General features: G+C 36.3%; 1 protein-coding gene across 13 annotated transcripts in view; it reads left to right on the top strand.

The window, feature by feature from the left end:
- The window catches only part of GLI2 (GLI family zinc finger 2), a 401,511-nt gene that overhangs the window by 344,827 nt on the left and 36,908 nt on the right, over positions 1-19,776 (top strand). For 12 of the 13 annotated variants that reach the window (XM_074301782.1, XM_074301783.1, XM_074301784.1 and 9 more), the window contains 3 exons: positions 10,199-10,400; positions 14,166-14,379; positions 18,949-19,062. In XM_074301782.1, the coding sequence (XP_074157883.1) occupies positions 10,199-10,400; positions 14,166-14,379; positions 18,949-19,062 (530 nt within the window). The remainder of the gene's footprint in view (positions 1-10,198; positions 10,401-14,165; positions 14,380-18,948; positions 19,063-19,776) is intronic. The other variant, XM_074301788.1, reaches the window with a different exon arrangement.

Below are 19,776 nucleotides of genomic sequence, written 5' to 3'. Positions count from 1 at the left end.
TTAGCACACAGTTCCTGGAAAGTAGAGAGCAATAAATAAATAAGTATTTGTTAAATGACTAGACCAATGCAGTTATGATTAATCAGAGACCAAATGATCAGGATGCTCAATTGGCTAGCATTTTGTTGTTAACATTTTTATTTGAAAAAGAAAATGTCAAAAAAAAAAAGTAAGTTTGTATCATATTTAACAACAACTTATGTGCCAGATTGGCAGAATGTCTACAAACACTACCTGCATTGGAGCACAGAAGGTTAGCTAAAGAGATATCCTGGTTCCATATTCTGAATCATTCTTATGGTTGTTCTATATTTATATTTTTGTTATTCAGTCATTTCAGTTGTGTCTAATTCTTTGTGACTCTATTTGGGGTTTGCTTGGTAAAGAGACTGAAGTGGTTTGCCATTTCCTTCTCCAAATCATTTTACAGATAAGGATGAGACAAACAGGGTTAAGTGGCAAGTGTTATCAATTTGGCAAACCACTTCAGTATCTTTGCAAAGCTATATGCAGGACAAATAGGAAGTAATTACAAGATGCTGCTATGCAGAATGTAAAAGTGATCGAGACATATACTCAGGGAGTTAAATCATGAGAACTATCTTCAAATAAAAAGGACAGTGTCAGAATTATAGACTGGAAAGGTCTCATTGATCATATACTATGTGCCTTACCTCCAGACAGATCATATCACAAATCATCACTGCTGAAAGGATCTCTCCTTCTGCTTGTCAGCCAGTATCAGGGTTTCCTGCTAAATGACTCCTTTTAAAGTTAAGTCTTCTTTCCTCTTTGTTTGTGGAGAAAGAGGTCAGAAATCAAGTCCCTAATAGTCAGGTTTCCCCTCAATGTCTTCTCCCTGCCTCTCTGCTCATTTTGCTCAGCTGCATTGACATCTTCTTCCACTGAACTTCTAGAACATAGACATTGTTATTTAACTTTTCATGTATATTCATCCTTTCTCATCAAATAGACTATATGCTCCTCATGGACAGGAACTAGGGTTTATTCTTCTTTGTATTATTCTTCACCCTGCCAAGTTAGGACCTTCTTTGTATATAGCAGGTACTCAAGGAATATTTATCGATAAACTTGAGTTCAGAAAAGAAAACAACTTCCCATTCTGTTTTCTAAATACTTAACAGTGTTGTAATTAAAAGAGTACAGGCTTGGAGGGCAGAGGCCTGGATTAAAATTCTGGCTCCATCAAATCCCCAGTTAAAGGAACCTGAGTTTGGAACAAGTCACTTAATCTCTTCAAGCCTCAGCTTTCTTAACTGTAAAATAAAATAAAAATGTATTACTTATCTCACAGGGTTTTTATGAGGAAAGTATTTGCTAAACCTTAAAGAGTATATAAATATAAGCTTAGAATCCACAATTGAACTCAAACGCTAATGAAATTCACATTATTCAATATATTCAGGGAGTCCAGGAGCTTCTAGTCCAGGACCAAGTAGAGAAAAGAGACTGAAAACCCAGGCTGCTGTTAGATATTAGAAATGGTTTCCCTCCACAAATTAATAGGGACCAATGGCTGAGCCAGCCCTGGGGACATAAATCATGAGAGAAGCAGCGAGAAATGAGTACAAGGCTTTTCTTTCTATTTAGTAATTTATCAAGGGAAGTGGCACATTAATAAACATATTTCCCTTGAGGTGTGGGAGTAACAGAGATAAATATCACTGTCAGATCTGGCCTGTTTCCCCCAGTTAAAGGAGCATGAGACTGTGGGAATCCAAAGGCAAGGAAGAAAATCTTAATAGTTTTTGGATTTTAAAATGTGCTTATTTCCTTACTATGCCTAGCCATGGAGTAGGGGAATGAGTGTGTCAATCTTTCTTCTTTTTCATATTTCTCAGCAAATTGGTAATTAAAGATCAGTAGAAGTTATTAGATTTTTTTCCTCACAACCTTTTAGAAATTACTCAATGACTATATGTTATGTAGGTACTCAAATATTTGTTGAATGGATGGATGAATGAATCAGGAAACAATTTGCCCCAGTCTTATCTCCTATTGCTCCCTTACCTGAATTCTCTACTTTAGTCAAGGTAATCTATTTATAGTGCATGAACATACCATATATCCCTGCTCTCTATATAAAGCATATTGTAGAACAACCTCTCTATTGCTCTCTACCTGTCCAAATGTCAGTCATTCAGTCAGTCAACAAGCATTATTAAGAGTTTACTGATACTTAATGTGCAACAAGAAAATGGTATTTACACACATATATTGTATCTAGATTATATTGTAACACATGTAAAATGTATGGGATTGCCTGTCATCGGGGGGAGGGAGTAGAGGGAGGGGGGGATAATTTGGAAAAATGAATACAAGGGATAATATTATAAAAAAATTACTCATGCATATATACTGTGGAAAAAAATTCTAAATTTAAAAAAAAAAGAGTTTACTGAATGTCAGGCACTGTGTTAAGAATTAGTAATAAGTAAGAAAGGCAAAACACCATACCTGTTATCAGGGAACTCACATTCTAATGTAGGAGACAATATACAAACAAGTGTAGATATACAAGAGATATGTAAAGTTAAAAAGGATTTATTAAGTACTCTTATAGAATAATAGATTTGTACTGAATCTTGAAAGGTAGAAAAGCCAGGAGGGACAAGTGAGGAGAGAAAATATACCAAGCATGCAAGATAACCAATGAAAAAGTTGGACCAAAGTCAAGACAGAATAACCTACATGAAGAATAGTAAAAAGGCCCGTTTCACTGCATAGCAGAGTATGTGAAGAAGAAAGTAAAAAAAGACTATAAAGATGGATGTGAAGGGTTTTAAAACCAAAACAGAATATTTCCCTTTTAAAAAAAATAACATTTTATTTTTCCAATTACATATTAACATAATTTTTAGCATTCTTATTTTATTAAAGCTTTTTATTTTCAAAATATATGCATGGATAGTTTTTCAACATTGACCTTTGTAAAATTTTGTGCTCCAAATTTTCTCCCCTTTCCCACCACCCTTTCCTCTAGATGGCAAGTAATCCAATATATGTTAAACATGTTAAAAAAAATGCTAAATCCAATATATGTATATATATTTATATAATTATCTTGCTGCACAAAAAAAAATCATATTAAAAAGGGAAGAAAATGAGAAAGAAAAGGAAATGTAAGCAAACAACAACAAAAAGAGTGAAAATGCTAAGTTATGATCCACACTCAATTCCCACAGTTCTCTCTCTGGGTATAGATGGCTGTCTTCATTACAAGATCCTTGGAATTGACCTCAATCATCTCACTGTTGAAAAGAATCACATCGGCAATGTACAATAATCTGGTTCTTTAGCATTCATTTTAACAATATTTTGGGTTACAAATTTTTCTCCCTCCTCATCCTCTCTTCCTAAAATGGTGGATATTGATATAAGTTGTACATATGCTGCCATGAAGAACATATTTCCATATTAGTCACAATTGTGAAGGAAGAAAAAATCAAAAGAAAGAAATGAAAAAGAATAGAGTAAGTGGGAAAAGTATGCTTCAATTTTCATTGAGGGTTCAGCAATTCTTTATCTGGATGTAAACAGCCTTTTCCTTTGAGAGTCCTTTGTATTATTTGTTTTGGATCATTCTATTACTGAGAAGGAGTGGGTAATCATAGTTGATCATTTGTGCTACTGTTACTGTGCACAGTGTTTTCTTGGTTTTCATTTCATTTTGCATCAGTTCATATAAGTCTTTCTAGGTTTTTTTTTTCCCCTGAAATTTGCCTGTTCATCATTCCTTATTGCACAATAGTATTTCATTACATTCATGTATTATAGTTTGTTCAGCCATTTCTCAATGACGAGCATTCCCTCAATTTCCAATTCTGTGCCATTACCAAAAAAAAAAAAAAAAAGCTGCTATAAATATTTTTCTACATGTAGATCCTTTTCTCTCTCTCTCTTTTTTTTTTTTTTTTTTTTTTTTGATCTCTTGGAAATACAGATCTGATAGTGCTATTGCTGGATAAAGATATGCCTTTGGGACATACAGTTTGATTGTCCTTTGGGCATAGTTCCAAATTGCTCTTCAAAATAGTTGGATCAGTTCACAACTCTATCAATAATGCATTCTTATCCTAGTTTTTCCACATCTTTTCCAACTTTTCTCTGGAATACTAATTTATCATTGTGTTGATTAGAGTTCCTAAGTCTTTCAAATAGTGTTGTTATTGTTCTAGTTCTGCTCACTTCTCTTCATTAATTCATGCAACTCTTTTTAGGTTTCTCCAAAACCACTCCCTTCATCATTTCTTAAAGCACAATAATGTTCCATTATACTCACCTACCCCAACCTACTCAGCCTTTTCCCAGATGATTGGGTAATTCCTCGGATTCCTATTTTTTTTTTTTTTTGGCATAACAAGAAAAGTTACTAAAAATATTTTTGTGCATCCTTAGAGTTTTGAGGATCCCCCCCCCCACTGGGGTTAAGTGACTTGCCCAGGGTCACACAGCTAGGCAGTGTTAAGTGTCTGAGACCAGATTTGAACTAGGCCCTCCTGAATTCAGGGCTGATGCTCAATCCACTGGGCCATCTAGCTGCCCCGAGTTTTGAGGATTTAAAAATTTGCTTTTGTAGATGTTGTTTTGCTTAGAACTAATTCCTCTCTAATTTATTCTTTCTTTTATTTTCTTGGTTTCTTCCTTTCTATCTTCCTTTTTTTTTTTTTTTTTGCTTGCTTCCTTCCTTCTTTCCTTTCTTTTTCTCTCCCTGGATTTGATTCTCAGGAAAATAAGTCATTTAATCTCTTTGGAGAAAGGAATGAGTATGAGCTGGGTGAGTTGAGGAAGATGTTACTTAATAGACAGAACTTGAGCAGAACTTGAAAGGATATGGGGGATTTCATTGCATAAAGAGGAAAGAGGTTTTTACTGGGAGGGGTGAGCATACACATGCATTTTTGCACACTCAGGAATTTTTATCAGTATCAGTAGTGCAAAGGTAAGAAGAGAAAGTAAGAATTTTATTCTTACTGGAATGGAGTGTGTGTTTAGGAATTAAGTGAAAGATATACTATAATTTTTAGAGAGGCAGAGATTTTTCCTGAGAGCCTGGGAATCCTGGGAGAAAGAGAAAGAGGTGAAAAGTAGACAGAAAACTGTGAGGAAGGAAATAAAGGCATAAATGTAGGAGGTTAGGGATGGAGAAAGGGAAAAAGGGAGAAGAACAAAAAAAAATCCACTGGGCCAGTAGGAAGTTTGAGAAGGTAAGCATTATACTTACAAATTATTTCAAGGCTTCTTAGTTTTCCAAATGAGAGAAGCAGGAATAAAACCTGCCCTCTTGAAGGAAAGGAAATATTCAAAATTATAATATGATAATACTGTGGGAGTCACAGCAGAGCTGGAGAGTAGTATGGGGAAAAAAGGTCAACAGCTTTTTTCTACAGAGTAACTATTGATAATAACCCACAAACTGCAGCTGATGAGAGATGAGAGCCTAAACTCTGAGCTGTCAGATTTTGTGTGTGTGTGTGTGTGTGTGTGTGTGTGTGTGTGTGTGTATGTATGTGTTTAAATATACTTTTATTTCCAAGTTCCCAGAGTCTCAACATTCTCATGAATTGATTACTCAGCATAGTGCAAGTACTTCCTTCCCTTTCTATTCCTCCCACACAAGCTCATGCAAGTCTTCAGCAAGTCCCAAATGCACCTTGTGTAAGTTGGCTTCCTTTCCCAACCTCTCATTCATAATCAATGGAAAGGCCTTTTGTTGTCCTTCTAATTCTCTCTGCATCCCTAAAAGGGCCGACCGTTTAAAGGCTAAAAAACTCAACCATTCACCCAATCTGCTGGCCAAGAGCATCGGGAGGCCAGCCAAGGCTCTTGATTAGCCGGTGCTTTTGACAATGGAACCCATGCTAAGAGCCATGTGACATCTGCTGTCCCTGGGTGCCCTGCATATCCACTTTTATTTCTGGAGGTGGGAGCAACAGGCTAAGGAAAAGCTCTCTCTCTACAGGATAATCCTAGACTGACTTATTCAAGTAGCACTGAACATTCCTTCATTAAGGAATGATATAAGTACCCTGTTTTCAGCAAAGCACTCTGCTAACTATCCAGGGGAATTTACAAAGATAATTAAAATATACCTGCCTTCATTGAGCTTATCATCTAGCACCGAGGCACAAAATATGTCCAGAAACATAATGTAGTAGAAATAAAGGCTAAATCTTGAATTTTAAAACCTAGATTTGAATATCAGTTGTAATATTTACTTACTGTATAACTTGGCTTAAATTTCTTTATAAAGCTAGGGGATCCAATAGCATGCTTTCAAACATTCTTGTGAACTTATATATTTCCCTAAAAACATAATTAACTATATTATAACCCCCCATAGGATATGAGTAAAAGTCAAATTGAATCAGCAAGCATATTAAGTTTCTACTGAATAGTAGCTATTGTGCAAAGTACTGGGGACACAAAGAAAAAAAAAAAAGAATCCTTATTCTCAGGGAAGGCAATGTAAAGACAATATAAAAATAAGATATGTGAGGGAAGGTATTATTAAGGAGGACCATGAAAGACTTGTGATAGAAACTGGGATTTTAGCTGAGTCTTGAAGGAAGCCAGGAGGCAGAGATGAGAAATGAGAGTATTCAAAGCATGTGGTTCAGGGAGAGAAAGAGAAGAACCAAGTGTTAGCTTTGGCTGTTTCTGGAGTAACTATCTTCTAAGGTCATTGTGAGTAAAGAGCCAATTTAGAAATCAAATTTTATTAGTTCATTTAAGGGTAATTAGGTTTTGGGAAGTTGATTCATGATAACCATAGTCACATGAGATGGATTTATAAACCAAAATGCCAGTTTATTCTTTTATAGGAGAAAATGGTGCTATTTTCATGGATATTAGAATGAATACGTGAGTTAGTCAATTACCTCCCAGAGGCAGTCACACAATGGCGTAAAAGAACCTGGGTTCAAACCTGCCTTCAACACTTACTACCCTATGTGACTTAAGTGGGCAAGTCATTAAAATTGTTTGGACCTCAATTTTCTCTTCTTGAATAAAAAGGGAGTTGGACTTGATCTGAAAGAATCCTTTTGCCTCAGTATCTATAAACTATTTATATGAAAAGAGATATCTGTTTGGTAAACTGAACGAAGATCAGAAGGTGGCTTAAGGATCAAGAGCCAGAACAAGGAAATATAAATGATATAAAAATCATGGTAATCAAACTAAGGTTAACTAAGGCTTGGTTAGCCTGCCTTTTTCTCTATAAATTAAACATGCTAAGCACATCTCTATATTTGTCAGTGGGCTATATGGCATATATTTTCTCTCAGAATGATTCTGAAATTCAAACTATTTGTATCCCCTTTTTCTAATTCCATGCAAACCCTAAACTCTTTTCTTCATAGTTGCTATTATACAATACCTGTATCATCGTCTCAACTTTCTTCTATATGTAACAGTTCCCAGGGTTACAGTTTATTTTATACTGATCTTAGGTTGACCATCTCCTGATGGAACAGTAGCAAGGCACTTTATTTCTTCTCTCACTCACGAAGACCTCAGTTTTTTTCTAAAATGTAATCAAACATTTGTAGCATCAGTAACCACTAAGTTGTTCCCCTCTGTTTGGGTGAAATCCATAGGAGTTAAAAACTTTGGTTAATTAAGTCCAAAAATGGTAGATCCAGAGGAGACCCAATTCCTTTATTTGATATATGAGGTGAATTAACTTGCCCACAATAATACATAGAATTGGAACAGGAACTAAGGTCACCGGATTCCTATTCCCAGGGGATTTTTACTAAACCATGTTGTTTCTGCTTTTTCCAAAAAAGCATCAACAAAATAATAATTAAATTAAATTAAATTAAATAAGTGTTATTATAGGGGAAAGGTATTCAAGTTATTGGGAAAGTTTCAAATATTCAATAATATGATAAAATCTCTGCCAATTAGAGCTTTTTAGATATGAGAATATTTTAAAAGATAGTTAGACTAAAAACATAAATTGGATAAGCACAATTTAATAATTGACAAGGATTTAGTGAATATCAATTATGTATATGCTGGGTGTTGTCGAGGGTCAGAAAAGTCAGCATTTGTTATGAACCTTACCCTCCAGAAGTTTTCGTGCTGGATGATGATGATAGCACTCATTAGTACTTTAAGATTGGGAAAGCACTTTACAAAGATTCTTTCATTTTATTCTCACAAGTCTGGGAGGTAGATATTCTTGTCACCCTGACATGAGAAATCTAAAGCAGGCAGAGATTAAATAATTTACCCAGTCCTACAACTAATAAATGATTAAATTTGAATTTGAACTCAGTTTTTCCTGACTCCAGACCTAGTATTGTAATTCTAACTGGGAAAATTCTAACAGAGAAAAACTAAACCATTTCATTTTGCTCATTTTAACACTGTTTTTTGCCCTTAAGCAAGCAACTATCAGAAGAAATTGTGGTGAAAAGACAAGAGTACTTGATAGAGACTTGGAAGACCCATGCTCTGGTTCACACTTTTCTACTACCTTGATATGTGGCCTTGGGGAACTTTCTAGTCAGTCAATCAGCCAATAAACATTTATTAAGTACCTAATATATGTCAGGTACTTTATAAAGGACTGGGGATACAAAAAAGAGGCAAAGATAATCCCTTCGCAAAATCTAATGGGGGGAGACAACATGCAAAGAAATATATATATATATATATAATATAAATATATATATATATAATATAAAGCAAACAATGGATGAGATAAATAGGACAAATTAATAAATAAAGGCACCAGGCTTGAGAATTCTAGTTTTAAAAAATGCTAAAGTTCCTGGTGGAAGAAATTTTAATCGAGACTTAAAGAAAGTTGAGGTCTCAGTTTTTTCACCTGCAAAATGGGAGGAACAGGGAAGAGGTTGGACTAAATGATCTCTCTAGTGTCTTCCAACTCTATGAATCTGTGACTTATAAAAGTGAAGTTTTCAGTTGGAAGCATAAGCATTAGAAGTGTATTGTACTGAGGCAGGTAGATGGTGAAGTGGATATCATACCAATCCTGGAGTCAGGAGAACCTGAGTTCAAACAATTGATACTAGTTGTGAAGACAAGGAGGAGGAGAAGGAAGGAGGAGGGAAAAGAAAGGAGGAGAAAGGGGAGAGGAGGAAGAAAAAGGAAAAAGAACAAGAGCAAGAAAGAAGAAGAAAAGTATTGTGCAAATTTTCTCACATATGAATATTAGCCATGATATTTTGCATACATTTATGTGATATTATACATATTATAGATGTATAATATCACATATGTAGTGCATCTTATTTGCTAAAATAAAAAGGAAAGATAGCCTAAAATAGTTCTGGATCCTCAAGAACTAATGATGGTTTAGAAGAGATGCAAAGGATGCTACTAGTTTTTAAGAGCCAGAGTTGGAGAGACAAGTTTGAGCTTTGCTTAATGAAAATACCTCAACACTGTCAGTCAATATGCTTGGATTCAATACTTGCTCCACCATTTAATATCTCTGTAACTATAAGCAAGTGGTTTAAACTCTGAGATTCTCAGGTTGCTATGTGTAACTTTACCTAATTCTCAGGGTTACTGGGAAAAAAGGAAAGCATTTTGTAAACCTTAAACTCTATGGAAATGGAAGGTATTATTATAACATATATTATAAAAATTTAGGCTTATATATGATCCAGCACACCTGCAGGTGAGTGAAGCAATGCCTTCAGCACTATACTTAGAAGCAAGAAGGCTTGAGTTCAAATTCATCCTCAGACATTTAATAGCTATGTGACCCTAGGCAAATCCTAGAATTTGCCTGTTTGCCTTAGTTCCCTCATCTTAAAATGGGGATAACAGTAGCACTTTTCTCCCAGGGTTATTGTGAGTTTTAAGTGAGATAATATTCATAAATTGTTTTGTGAACCTTCAAACACAAAATAAATGCTAGCTGTAACTACATATTCTTTTAGAGAGTCTCTATTGTTTGGCAGGGACTGGGTCTTATGCTTTCTTGTATCAGGTAAACTCCATAAGGTCAGGGATTTCTTTGTTTTTGTCCTTATATGCCTTGCACTGAACACAGTACCTGGCATGTAACAAGCACTTAATGTTTGTTGAATTTAAGTTAATTGACTGGGTGGTTTGTTTTAAAGGTTCTTCTTTCATCCCCACAGAAAGCATTTCAGACTAACTAGCTCTGCCTTTGCTCTTTCTTCTGCAGTGTCCAGATTTTCCAGTCCCCGGGTGACCCCAAGGTTAAGTCGCAAGCGGGCTCTGTCGATCTCCCCACTCTCAGATGCCAGCATTGATCTCCAGACAATGATTAGGACCTCTCCGAACTCTCTGGTGGCTTACATTAATAACTCCCGAAGCAGTTCAGCAGCTAGTGGTTCTTATGGGCATCTGTCTGCAGGGGCAATCAGGTAAAAGAGAGAGAATGGCATACATTTGATCTTTGGTTAAGGGATTAATGCCTAGTACTTGAATTTGGGAATCTCCGGAGTCAGGGGAACAAGTTCTCAGGTCTAATTCAGTAAGTTTAACTGCTATACCTCAGAGATCAGAAGCTTTGGTCTGGGGGAATTTGGTGGGAGTGGTATTTAATTGGTTCTTTGAACTATGGAAGATGGACAGCAAATGCTTTTATAGATCAGCATAAAAGTAACTTTTCCCATTAATGCTTTCTTAAAGATTAATGATAAAGAATCCAGTAGTCTTCTGTGGTTTTCATCCTTAGTTCTGACTTATTGGGGTGGGGGTGGGGGTAAAATCTACCTTTGAATCTATACTCCTCCCTTCTAATGTGAACGGTGAAATTGGCCAGGTCCATGGCAAGAGATACAATTATGAAATAAGGGACACACCCCAGGTGGGTGTTTTAATTTCCACTGAATATTAACTGGGTCATTAAGCTGCCAGTTTGTCTGTTGGACCGTAACCATAGAATTTACACTAAGAAATTCTCTATCCCAATAACAAATATCCCATTGTATTATATAACAAACTACCTGTCCAAATCCTGTTGACAAAATCTTATTAAGAACCTGCCTTTCTTCCTCCCTTCCTGTCTGTGTAGTCTTTGGTCATTTTCTCATTGAGAATCTCACTCTATAATACATTAGATTAAAAAAAAAAGTCAACTTATTCTTCAGAGTTTGAAGAGCAGTGAGACAATAAGAAATTCTGGGAACCTTAATGGGCTTCTGCCCTTTGACCTTAGGGTAAAATCAGTTATAACCCATTATCAGTTATTCTTGAGAGTCCAGCTCAGCTGTTATAAATGGTACCTGAAGTAGTGGTGTAGGCAAGAATCTCCATCAGCCATGTTCTTCTGTAATATGGGAAACAAGCTGTTAGTAGCTCAAAGGCTGGAGGGCCCTCTTTCTGTTCTTACACATAGAATATCAAGATCTCTATGCTGATCTCACCTAATGCTTTAGAAGAGAAATAAAGACTCAGTTTCATATACATGGTGGGTAGAAGAAAGGACATTAGTGAGAGCTCTGAGGTAGGAACTGATATAAATGGGATACTCTGTTCCCATACCTTCACATCCTCCTACCTAGCTTTGGCCTGTATGATCCAGAAAGGGGAAAAAAATCATATTGCAGATTCTAAGGAAACTTAGGAAGTAAGGCTTAAATAAAACCAGGTAGGGAAAACTAAATTAAATTTAGTAAGTCATCCCTCCTTTCCTTATTCTTTTGTTTGTTTGTTTGTTTGGCTTAATGAAAAATTTGTATCTAGGAGGAAACTTTGTGTACTCAGTATTAGCAGACCTTTGTATACTCAGCCCAGAGAACTGAAACAAAAGGAAGAACTAATGTGGCTTGTGGGTAGAAGACAAGTGAGAAGGGTTAATGAGTCCATGTAGATTTTGCAGCCAGGGCAAAACATGCAAAAGTCTGAAGAGGTCTTTTTGGTGTTATTTGTTTTGCTTTTTAATTAGAGTGTGAGATAAGATAAGTTCCATGCTTACAACCACTTCTGGCATCAACAGTTTATAGCCAGGCACAGGGAACTATATATTCAAGCAGCTAAAAATTCAAATGATCAAATGTTTGAGGGTTAAAAAAAATTTTTTTTTTACTAGTTATGTGAAGTTGTCCAATTTACTTAACCAGTTTCAAAATCTATAAAATTAGGAGTTTGAACTAGATTATAGGCTTCTAAGATTCCTCTTGGCTATGAAACTATGATCTTACTTATGTTATTTATCCTGGACTTTTCTGAAAAAGAAAACAATATGCAAATAAACTGTTATCAAAGGTTCATACAAACAAGCCACTTTTAGGGGGTGTCAAAGGCAACACAGACCCAATTTCATCTTCAGCAATTTTACTTCTGCAGTGTCATACAATGGTAACATATTCAGAGTGATGGCTCTAAAACAGCTGAAGTGTCTCATCAATGAAAGATCCAGTTATCTGGATCATTTTAAGAGTGTATTTTGTTTATTTTTTATGCATCTAAATTCTCTGAAACTCAGTGACTCATATAGAATATATGGGATAATTGTTTTCTGTAATATTGCATAAAAAGGACCCCCTTGGGGCAGCTTGGTGGCACAGTGAATAGAGCACCAGCCCTGAAGTCAGGAGGACCTGAGTTCAAATTTGGTATTAGACACTTAACACTTCTTAGCTGTGTGACTCTGGGCAAGTCACTTAACCCCAATTGTCTCAGCAAAAAAAGAAAGAAAGAAAAAGAAAGAAAGAAAGAAAGAAAGAAAGAAAGAAAGAAAGAAAGAAAGAAAGAAAGAAAGAAAGAAAGAAAGAAAGAAAGAAAGAAAGAAAGAAAGAAAGGAAGGAAGGAAGGAAGGAAGGAAGGAAGGAAGGAAGGAAGGAAGGAAGGAAGGAAGGAAGGAAGGAAGGAAGGAAGGAAGGAAGGAAGGAAGGAAGGAAGGAAGGAAGGGAGAGAGAGAGAAGAAACAAAAAAGAAAAAGGACCCCTTCAATCCCTAGACAATGAAAATCTCTATTAGCAATGTGATTTTTATAGCTTGACATTTCAATAGTATGCTGCCTGATAACTATGGAGACTAATTGCATCTTTATCATGAGTCAGTCAACCAATCGACAAGTATTTATTTATCATCAACCATGTGTCCAGCATGTGGTATAATCAAAGAGTTATAAAGGATGTAACTTATAAACTGTGTAATTTTGGTCAAGTTATTTAACCTCTGGGCTTTGGTTTCCTTATCTGTAAAATGAGGGGAAGTGTTATATCATATTTCTAAGGTCCCTTCCAACTCTAAATCTGATTCTATCATCCTATATTCTCAAGGCATTAATAATATACTAAAGATATGAAAGTCACATTTAGAAAATAATTGTGTAGCAAAAAGAACTGAACTTTTTAAAATGAGACTTCAGAAAAGGAGATTGATCAATATAACTTGGAACCAGTAGGAGAGAGGAAGGCTTACTGGGATAAAAAGGACTTGAGCCTTAAAAAGACGATGTAAATAAGATTGTAGGAAGTAGGATATTCCAGATGACGGAACAAAAGAGAAAAAGACACAAAGGCATGATGGCATATGTAAGCTACATCGTGGAAACCAATTTCAGGAGAGGTAAGGAGAGGCAGGAAAAGAATGGCAATGGATAGGATCAGCAACAGAACATAGAGTACCTTCAAAGACAAGCAAAAGGATTGGAACTTGATTGAGTGGAAAATAAGGAACTATTGTGGGTTCTTGATCTGAGAAGTGACCTAATAAAAACAGGATTTTGGTAAGATTTATTTCAAGGGCCTAGGATAATTCCCCATGAGGGAAATATTTCTGCCTTAACCTGGCTGCTATAAGATCAACTACAGGTTTTCTCCATTGTTCCAAAATGATAACTTCTTCCCAAGAAGTATTTCTTCCTCACCACTTCTTCCTAGTATCCCTAGTTGTTTTTTTTCAAAACTTAAGTATGGGACTTTTTGCCTTCCATCTTTCAGGATATTCCCAGCTATTAGTGCTTTTCTCCTCCAAAACTATCTTGTTTTAATGTTAAATTATTGTATTAAATTATGTATTAAATATTCATTTTGAATATTCTTAGATATGTATATGTTGTCTCTCATAATAAGTCTTAAGCTGTTTTTTTTATTTTGTATACCTGGCTTATAATAGGAACCTAATATTTGATTAATTGATTCAGTAATTAATTGATCAATTCATGTTTTTTGTTGCAGCCCAGCCTTCACTTTCCCCCACCCCATCAATCCAGTGGCCTATCAGCAGATCCTGAGTCAGCAAAGGGGCCTGAGCTCAGCCTTTGGACACACCCCACCCTTAATCCAACCCTCTCCCACCTTCCCTAGCAGGCAGCACATGGCGGTCATCTCAGTCAACCCCACACCAACACAGCTCAGCAACAGCAGCAACTGCCTAGCTGATTCAAATCAGGTAGGATGCTGGAAGGGGAAAAGGCTAAAACTGGAAAAAAAAAAAGATGCTTTGTCTTTTTTTTTTTTTTTTTTTTTTTTTTTTACCTGTAGGAGAAGAAGCCTTATAGAATCAATCAAGCTTTATTTTGGACTTTTTCTTGGGATGCCAGTTACTTAGAATTTCCTGATATAGATGATATGTAAAGGCTTAAAGTGTGGAAAGAGTGTTAAACTAGAATCAGGAGAACTGAATTCTAGTCCCAGTCCTCCTAAGAAAGTCATGTAACCTCTTTGGAACTTAGTTTCCTCATCTGTGAAACAACAATAAAATAATTCCTACTTTGTCCAATTTGTGAGAATGAAAAAAAAAAAAAAACTTATTGTTCTGAAAACACTTTAGAACACATAAAATATGCATTGTACAATTGTGAAGAATTGTTATGGGTGCTGGAAAGAATTTTATAATGTTCTGAATCAAAGCCCCCAATTTATAAGCCAGTCTGCCCATAAGGCAGTCACTTATCATATTTGTATACATTTTAGGGGAAAATTCCCAAAACTTTCTGATTCACTTGCCCTCTAAGTCTAATAGTACTATAAGGGCTCACTTCCATTCTCCTCAGTGCAGACCAAATGTTGTGTACAAGTTTATGCCCAACTACATAGGCCCTGACCTGAATGTTCTCTAGTTCAACTAAGAGAATTTTAGAATTGAAAACATTAGGTGCCATGAGGATAATAGGATTTAGAATTGGGAGATATCTGGAAAGAGGCAGCCTCTAGATCTGCTCATTTTATAAATAAAAAAACTGGTTTAGATCCCACTGGGTTGACAGGAAGGATTCCCAGGATTTTTCTTGAGAAGCTGTATTTTAAATTTATTTATTCAATTTATTTTTTATCCCTTTTCCCCTAAAAATATATTGAGAACCTTGAGAGGATCAAAGGGTAAGAATGAAAGGTTGACAACAATATGCAGAAACACAAGTCAAGGAGTCTGTCTTAAAGGTTCTAGTCCCAGTCATTTTATTGACTTCCACGGTGGCTTTGGCCAATGCACTTCCTCTCTTAGCTCCTGATATTTTATTTATAAAATGAGCAGATCTAGGAGCTATCTCTTTCCAGATCTCTCCCTATTCTAAATCCTATTATCCTCATGACACTTAATGTTCTTCCCAGTTCTAAAATTCTCTTAGTTGAACTAGAGAACATTATTGAATGCAAAATGAATAATTTTAATTACATTAGTTTTTTATTACTTTAAATTAAAAAGATTTTGCACAAATATGCAGCACAAGATTAGAAGGGAAGCAGAAATCTGGGGAAATTTTTTTTTTTTTAACAGCCAATGTCTCTGAAAAAGGCTTCATTTCTAAAATATATAAAGAACTGACAAATTCATTTTTATTTTTTAAGCTTTTTTATTTTCAAATATAGGCATAGTTTTCAATATTCACCCTTGTAAAACTTTGTGTTCCAATTTTTTCTTCTTTTCTCCCCCTCACCCTTCCCTTAGATAACAAGTAATCCAATATATGTTAAACATGTGGAATTGTATACATACTTCCCCAATTATTGTGCTGTACAAGAAAAATCATATCAAAAAGGAAAAAAATGAGAAAGAAAACAAAATGCAAGCAAACAATAATAAAAAAGTGAAAATACTATATTGTGATCCAGACTCAGTCCTCACAGTTCTCTTCCTGAGTACAAACGGCTCTCTCCAACACAAGACCATTGGGACTAACCTGAATCACTTTGCTTTTGAAAAGAGCCACGTCAGTCAGAATTGAACATCGTCTAATCTTGTTGTTGCTATGTATAATGTTCTCTTTGTTCTGTTGACTCAAATTTATAAGAATACAAGCTATTCCCTAAAATTCTCTTGGTTATGGAGAAAGAAAAGAGAGAAAGAAAAGTATTTTGGCATTTCAAATCAGAGTGGGGAGATGAGGAAATAGAAGTATACTGATACTTTATTATTGCGGTGGTAGAGGCATTGACTGGTAGATAAGTGTGGAAGTGGAAGGAAGGTGGCTTTGAATGGGCAGTTAAGTGGCAATTTGAGCCAAGAACATATGGATTCAAATCCCACCTCATACATTTTCTCATTGTGTGACTTTGATCAAGTCACTGAAACTCATTCTCAAATGAGATAATATTTGTGAAGTATTTAGCATAGCATCTGGTACCAGATAGATACTTAATAAATAATTCTCTATCTCAGTTTCTTTCTCTGTAAAATTAGAGAATTGGACTTAATAGTTTCTAAAGTCATTCCCAGATCTAAATTTATCTGCTGGCCCTAGGATCAACCTAGTGAAACTTGCCAATGTATTGTGAGGAACTTTTTTGATAACAGATCTATGGGATCTGAGAGGCAGCTAAGTGGTATATTAGAATGACTGATCTGCAATCAGAAACTCATCTTTGTGAGTTCAAATCTAGCTTGAGATATTTTATATGGTGTGTGACCCGGGTAAGTCATTTAACCCTATTTGCTTCAGTTACCTCATATATAATATGTGAGTTAGCATTTCAGTATCTTTGTCAAAAAAACATCATATGGGGTCATGAAAAATCTGGATATGACTGAAACAATTGAACAACAAGCAGAATCTGAACTTATTGAAAATTTGGGGGATTCAAGTGAGCAAGGAAAATTTTGTTTATGTACTTAGTCCAGGTCCCAACCTACACAAGAATTTTCCTTACCTTCATTCTGACAGTCTTTCTCTCTCTATGCTAACTCAGAAAACATCTCTGAAACTCAAAATAGAGATAGACTGTCTCTATTGTGTGAATTTCTATCAATATCTAAGATACATCATAGGTTTGAATGCCACATGGGAAGAAGCTGGTGGGCTCTTGGTCAGTCCTAGCCAGTACTGAGTAAAGACCAGGATGGACTATTCTCTTGCTTTCAAGGTCACTCTAGGAACTCTGCAAAATTGTCAAGATGTCTGTAAGGAGCCACTATCATCTCTTCACAGCTTACCCTTTAACTAATTTTTTTAAATTCCCATGGTCATGGGAGAAAAAAACTTGGGAGTAGAGATGTGGAGTGGGCACAAGCAGAGACATTTGCCTTAATTTTCTCATCTGCCAACCGAAATGAATTCTGGGACATGTTCAGTGGAGGAAAGGTGATCAAAATGTGAGATGTCTGGATATCATGACATTAGAACTGGTTTTAAAGAACTAGGATGTTAAGCTAAGGAAGACTAGAATGAAGGGAAATATGATCACTGTCTTCAAATATTTAAAGGGCTGTTATATGGTAGAGGGACATGTTCAATCTTGCCCCAGAGAACAAAATTAAGAGATAGATTACACCATGATTTAATTTAAAAACAGGAAACTGCTTCCTAACAATCAGAGATGTCCAAAGGTAGACTAAGCTGACATTTTTAAATGGATAACCATTTGCTGAGGATGTCATAGTGGAGACGTGTTCATATCCAGGATTGTCTAGTCAGGGCTTCTTAAACTTTTGCCACTTGCAAATCCTTTTCACCTGAGAAATTTTTACAGGACCCTAGGTATATAGATATATAAAATAGGTATACAAATCAAACATTTACTGATAACACATATAGGGTCACCAACCATAGTTTTAAAAACTGGAATCTAGATGACCTTTGAGGTCACTTTCTAGACAAAGGTGGTATATTAGTTAAAATAGAATGGTAAAAAAGAAAGAAGAAAGAAAGAGAAAGGGAGGGAGGAAGGAAGGAAGGAAGGGGAAAGGAAGGAGGAAAGGAAGGAAGGAAGAAAGAAAGGCTTTTTGTCACTTGTCCTTTGATTTACTACTATCTCCACCTTTCTCTTTTTCCCCTTTTCTTCTCTTCTCTCATAGACATGCTTGCACAAACACGGAGACACATACACACACACACACACACACACACACACACACACACACACACACACACAGAAATGCATGCATGGGCTTGGTTATCAAAGGGACAATTCCAAAATTCTGCTTATGAGTTCAAAGGGTCCTCCCCCCATTTCATGGCTCACAGGTCAGAGCATGGATCTTTTAAAAATTATTATTAAAACTTTTTGTTTTCAAAACATATGCGTGGATAATTTTTCAACATTCACTCTTTCAAAACCTTGTCTTCCAAATTTTTTCCCCTCCCTTTCCTCCATCCTCTCCCCTAGATGGCGAGTAACCCAATATATGTTAAACATGTATAATTCTTCTATACATATTTCCATAATTATCATCAGAGAATGCATCTTAAGAGTTAGACATGGTTTATCTCTGATTATTATGAGTTCTGTGACCTTGAACAAGTCAGTTCTCCAGTCTGAATCTCAGCTTATTCTTCTGTAAAATGGGAATTTTGATACTATGTGTACTTCCCATTTCATGGGGATTGTTTTGTAAAAAGTACATTGTAACACTGCAGTCCTATTTAGAAACAATATTGATGATCTGCAAACCTCCCTCCCTTCCTCCATTCACCCACCTATTCCACTGCTGACAAGTACCTCTTGCAGCCAAATAGTGGCTGGCTGCATTTCCTGGACTTTTCAGAGTTTGACCCTGACATGGGTTCTCCTCTGCTCTCTCCAGAACAAGCAAAGCAGTGAGTCAGCAGTGAGCAGCACGGTCAATCCTGTAATTAACAAGCGCAGCAAAGTCAAGACTGAGACTGAGGGGCTGACACCAGCATCCCCACTGACACAGGTAACCCCTTCTTCCCAGGCTACAAAGCCCTTTTTCTGCCCCCCTCCCCCAACAAGATTCCTGAAGTTGTAGCAGAGTGATAGAGATTTTACCAATAGCAGGCTCCCACCTCAGATATACTGTCCCTCCCTTCTTGGTAGGTTGGTTTTATATTGATTTTCAAGAGAGCTCCAGCTCCTAGTGGGAATTACATACAAGCATGCTCATCAAAGACTCTTACCCGCTTCCATCCATTAAATGAAATGTTATTTCTTTGGGAATTTGGATGCCTGATGTGTGGCCCAAGAAGGAAGAGGGATGGGACATTTATGTGGGCAACCTCAGAAAGTGTACTACTTGACTTGACTTTCCAGGACTGCAAAGCTAGCAGTTCTTGTGTCTCTGAACAGACATAGATCATGGAGGAAAGGAAGCATGGGTCCCAAGCTCTTAGTCAGGGTTCCTTCCCAGCTCAGGATGAGATTGTTTGTCACAGCAGCCTTTGCAGTAAGGACACCACATTTGACACCCAGAAGGCCCCTCTAGCCTCTGCTTTCTTTCCCTCCTTTACCACAGAGAGCTACTCTGCCGCCAATTGCATCCATTGGACCATCCTTTATCACAACTGTAAACTATCAGGCGTGCTCTGGGCACTTCATTTTCATGAAATATTGGGCCGTGTTATTGTCAGGCGAACAGAGGTGTTTGTGACAAATTCCTCTTCCCTCACGGAAT

This window comes from Sminthopsis crassicaudata, chromosome 3, assembly GCF_048593235.1.
Source record: "Sminthopsis crassicaudata isolate SCR6 chromosome 3, ASM4859323v1, whole genome shotgun sequence".
Classification (NCBI taxonomy): domain Eukaryota; kingdom Metazoa; phylum Chordata; class Mammalia; order Dasyuromorphia; family Dasyuridae; genus Sminthopsis; species Sminthopsis crassicaudata.
Note: the sequence above shows the minus strand (reverse complement) of the source record. Positions and strands in the feature narration are given on the sequence as shown.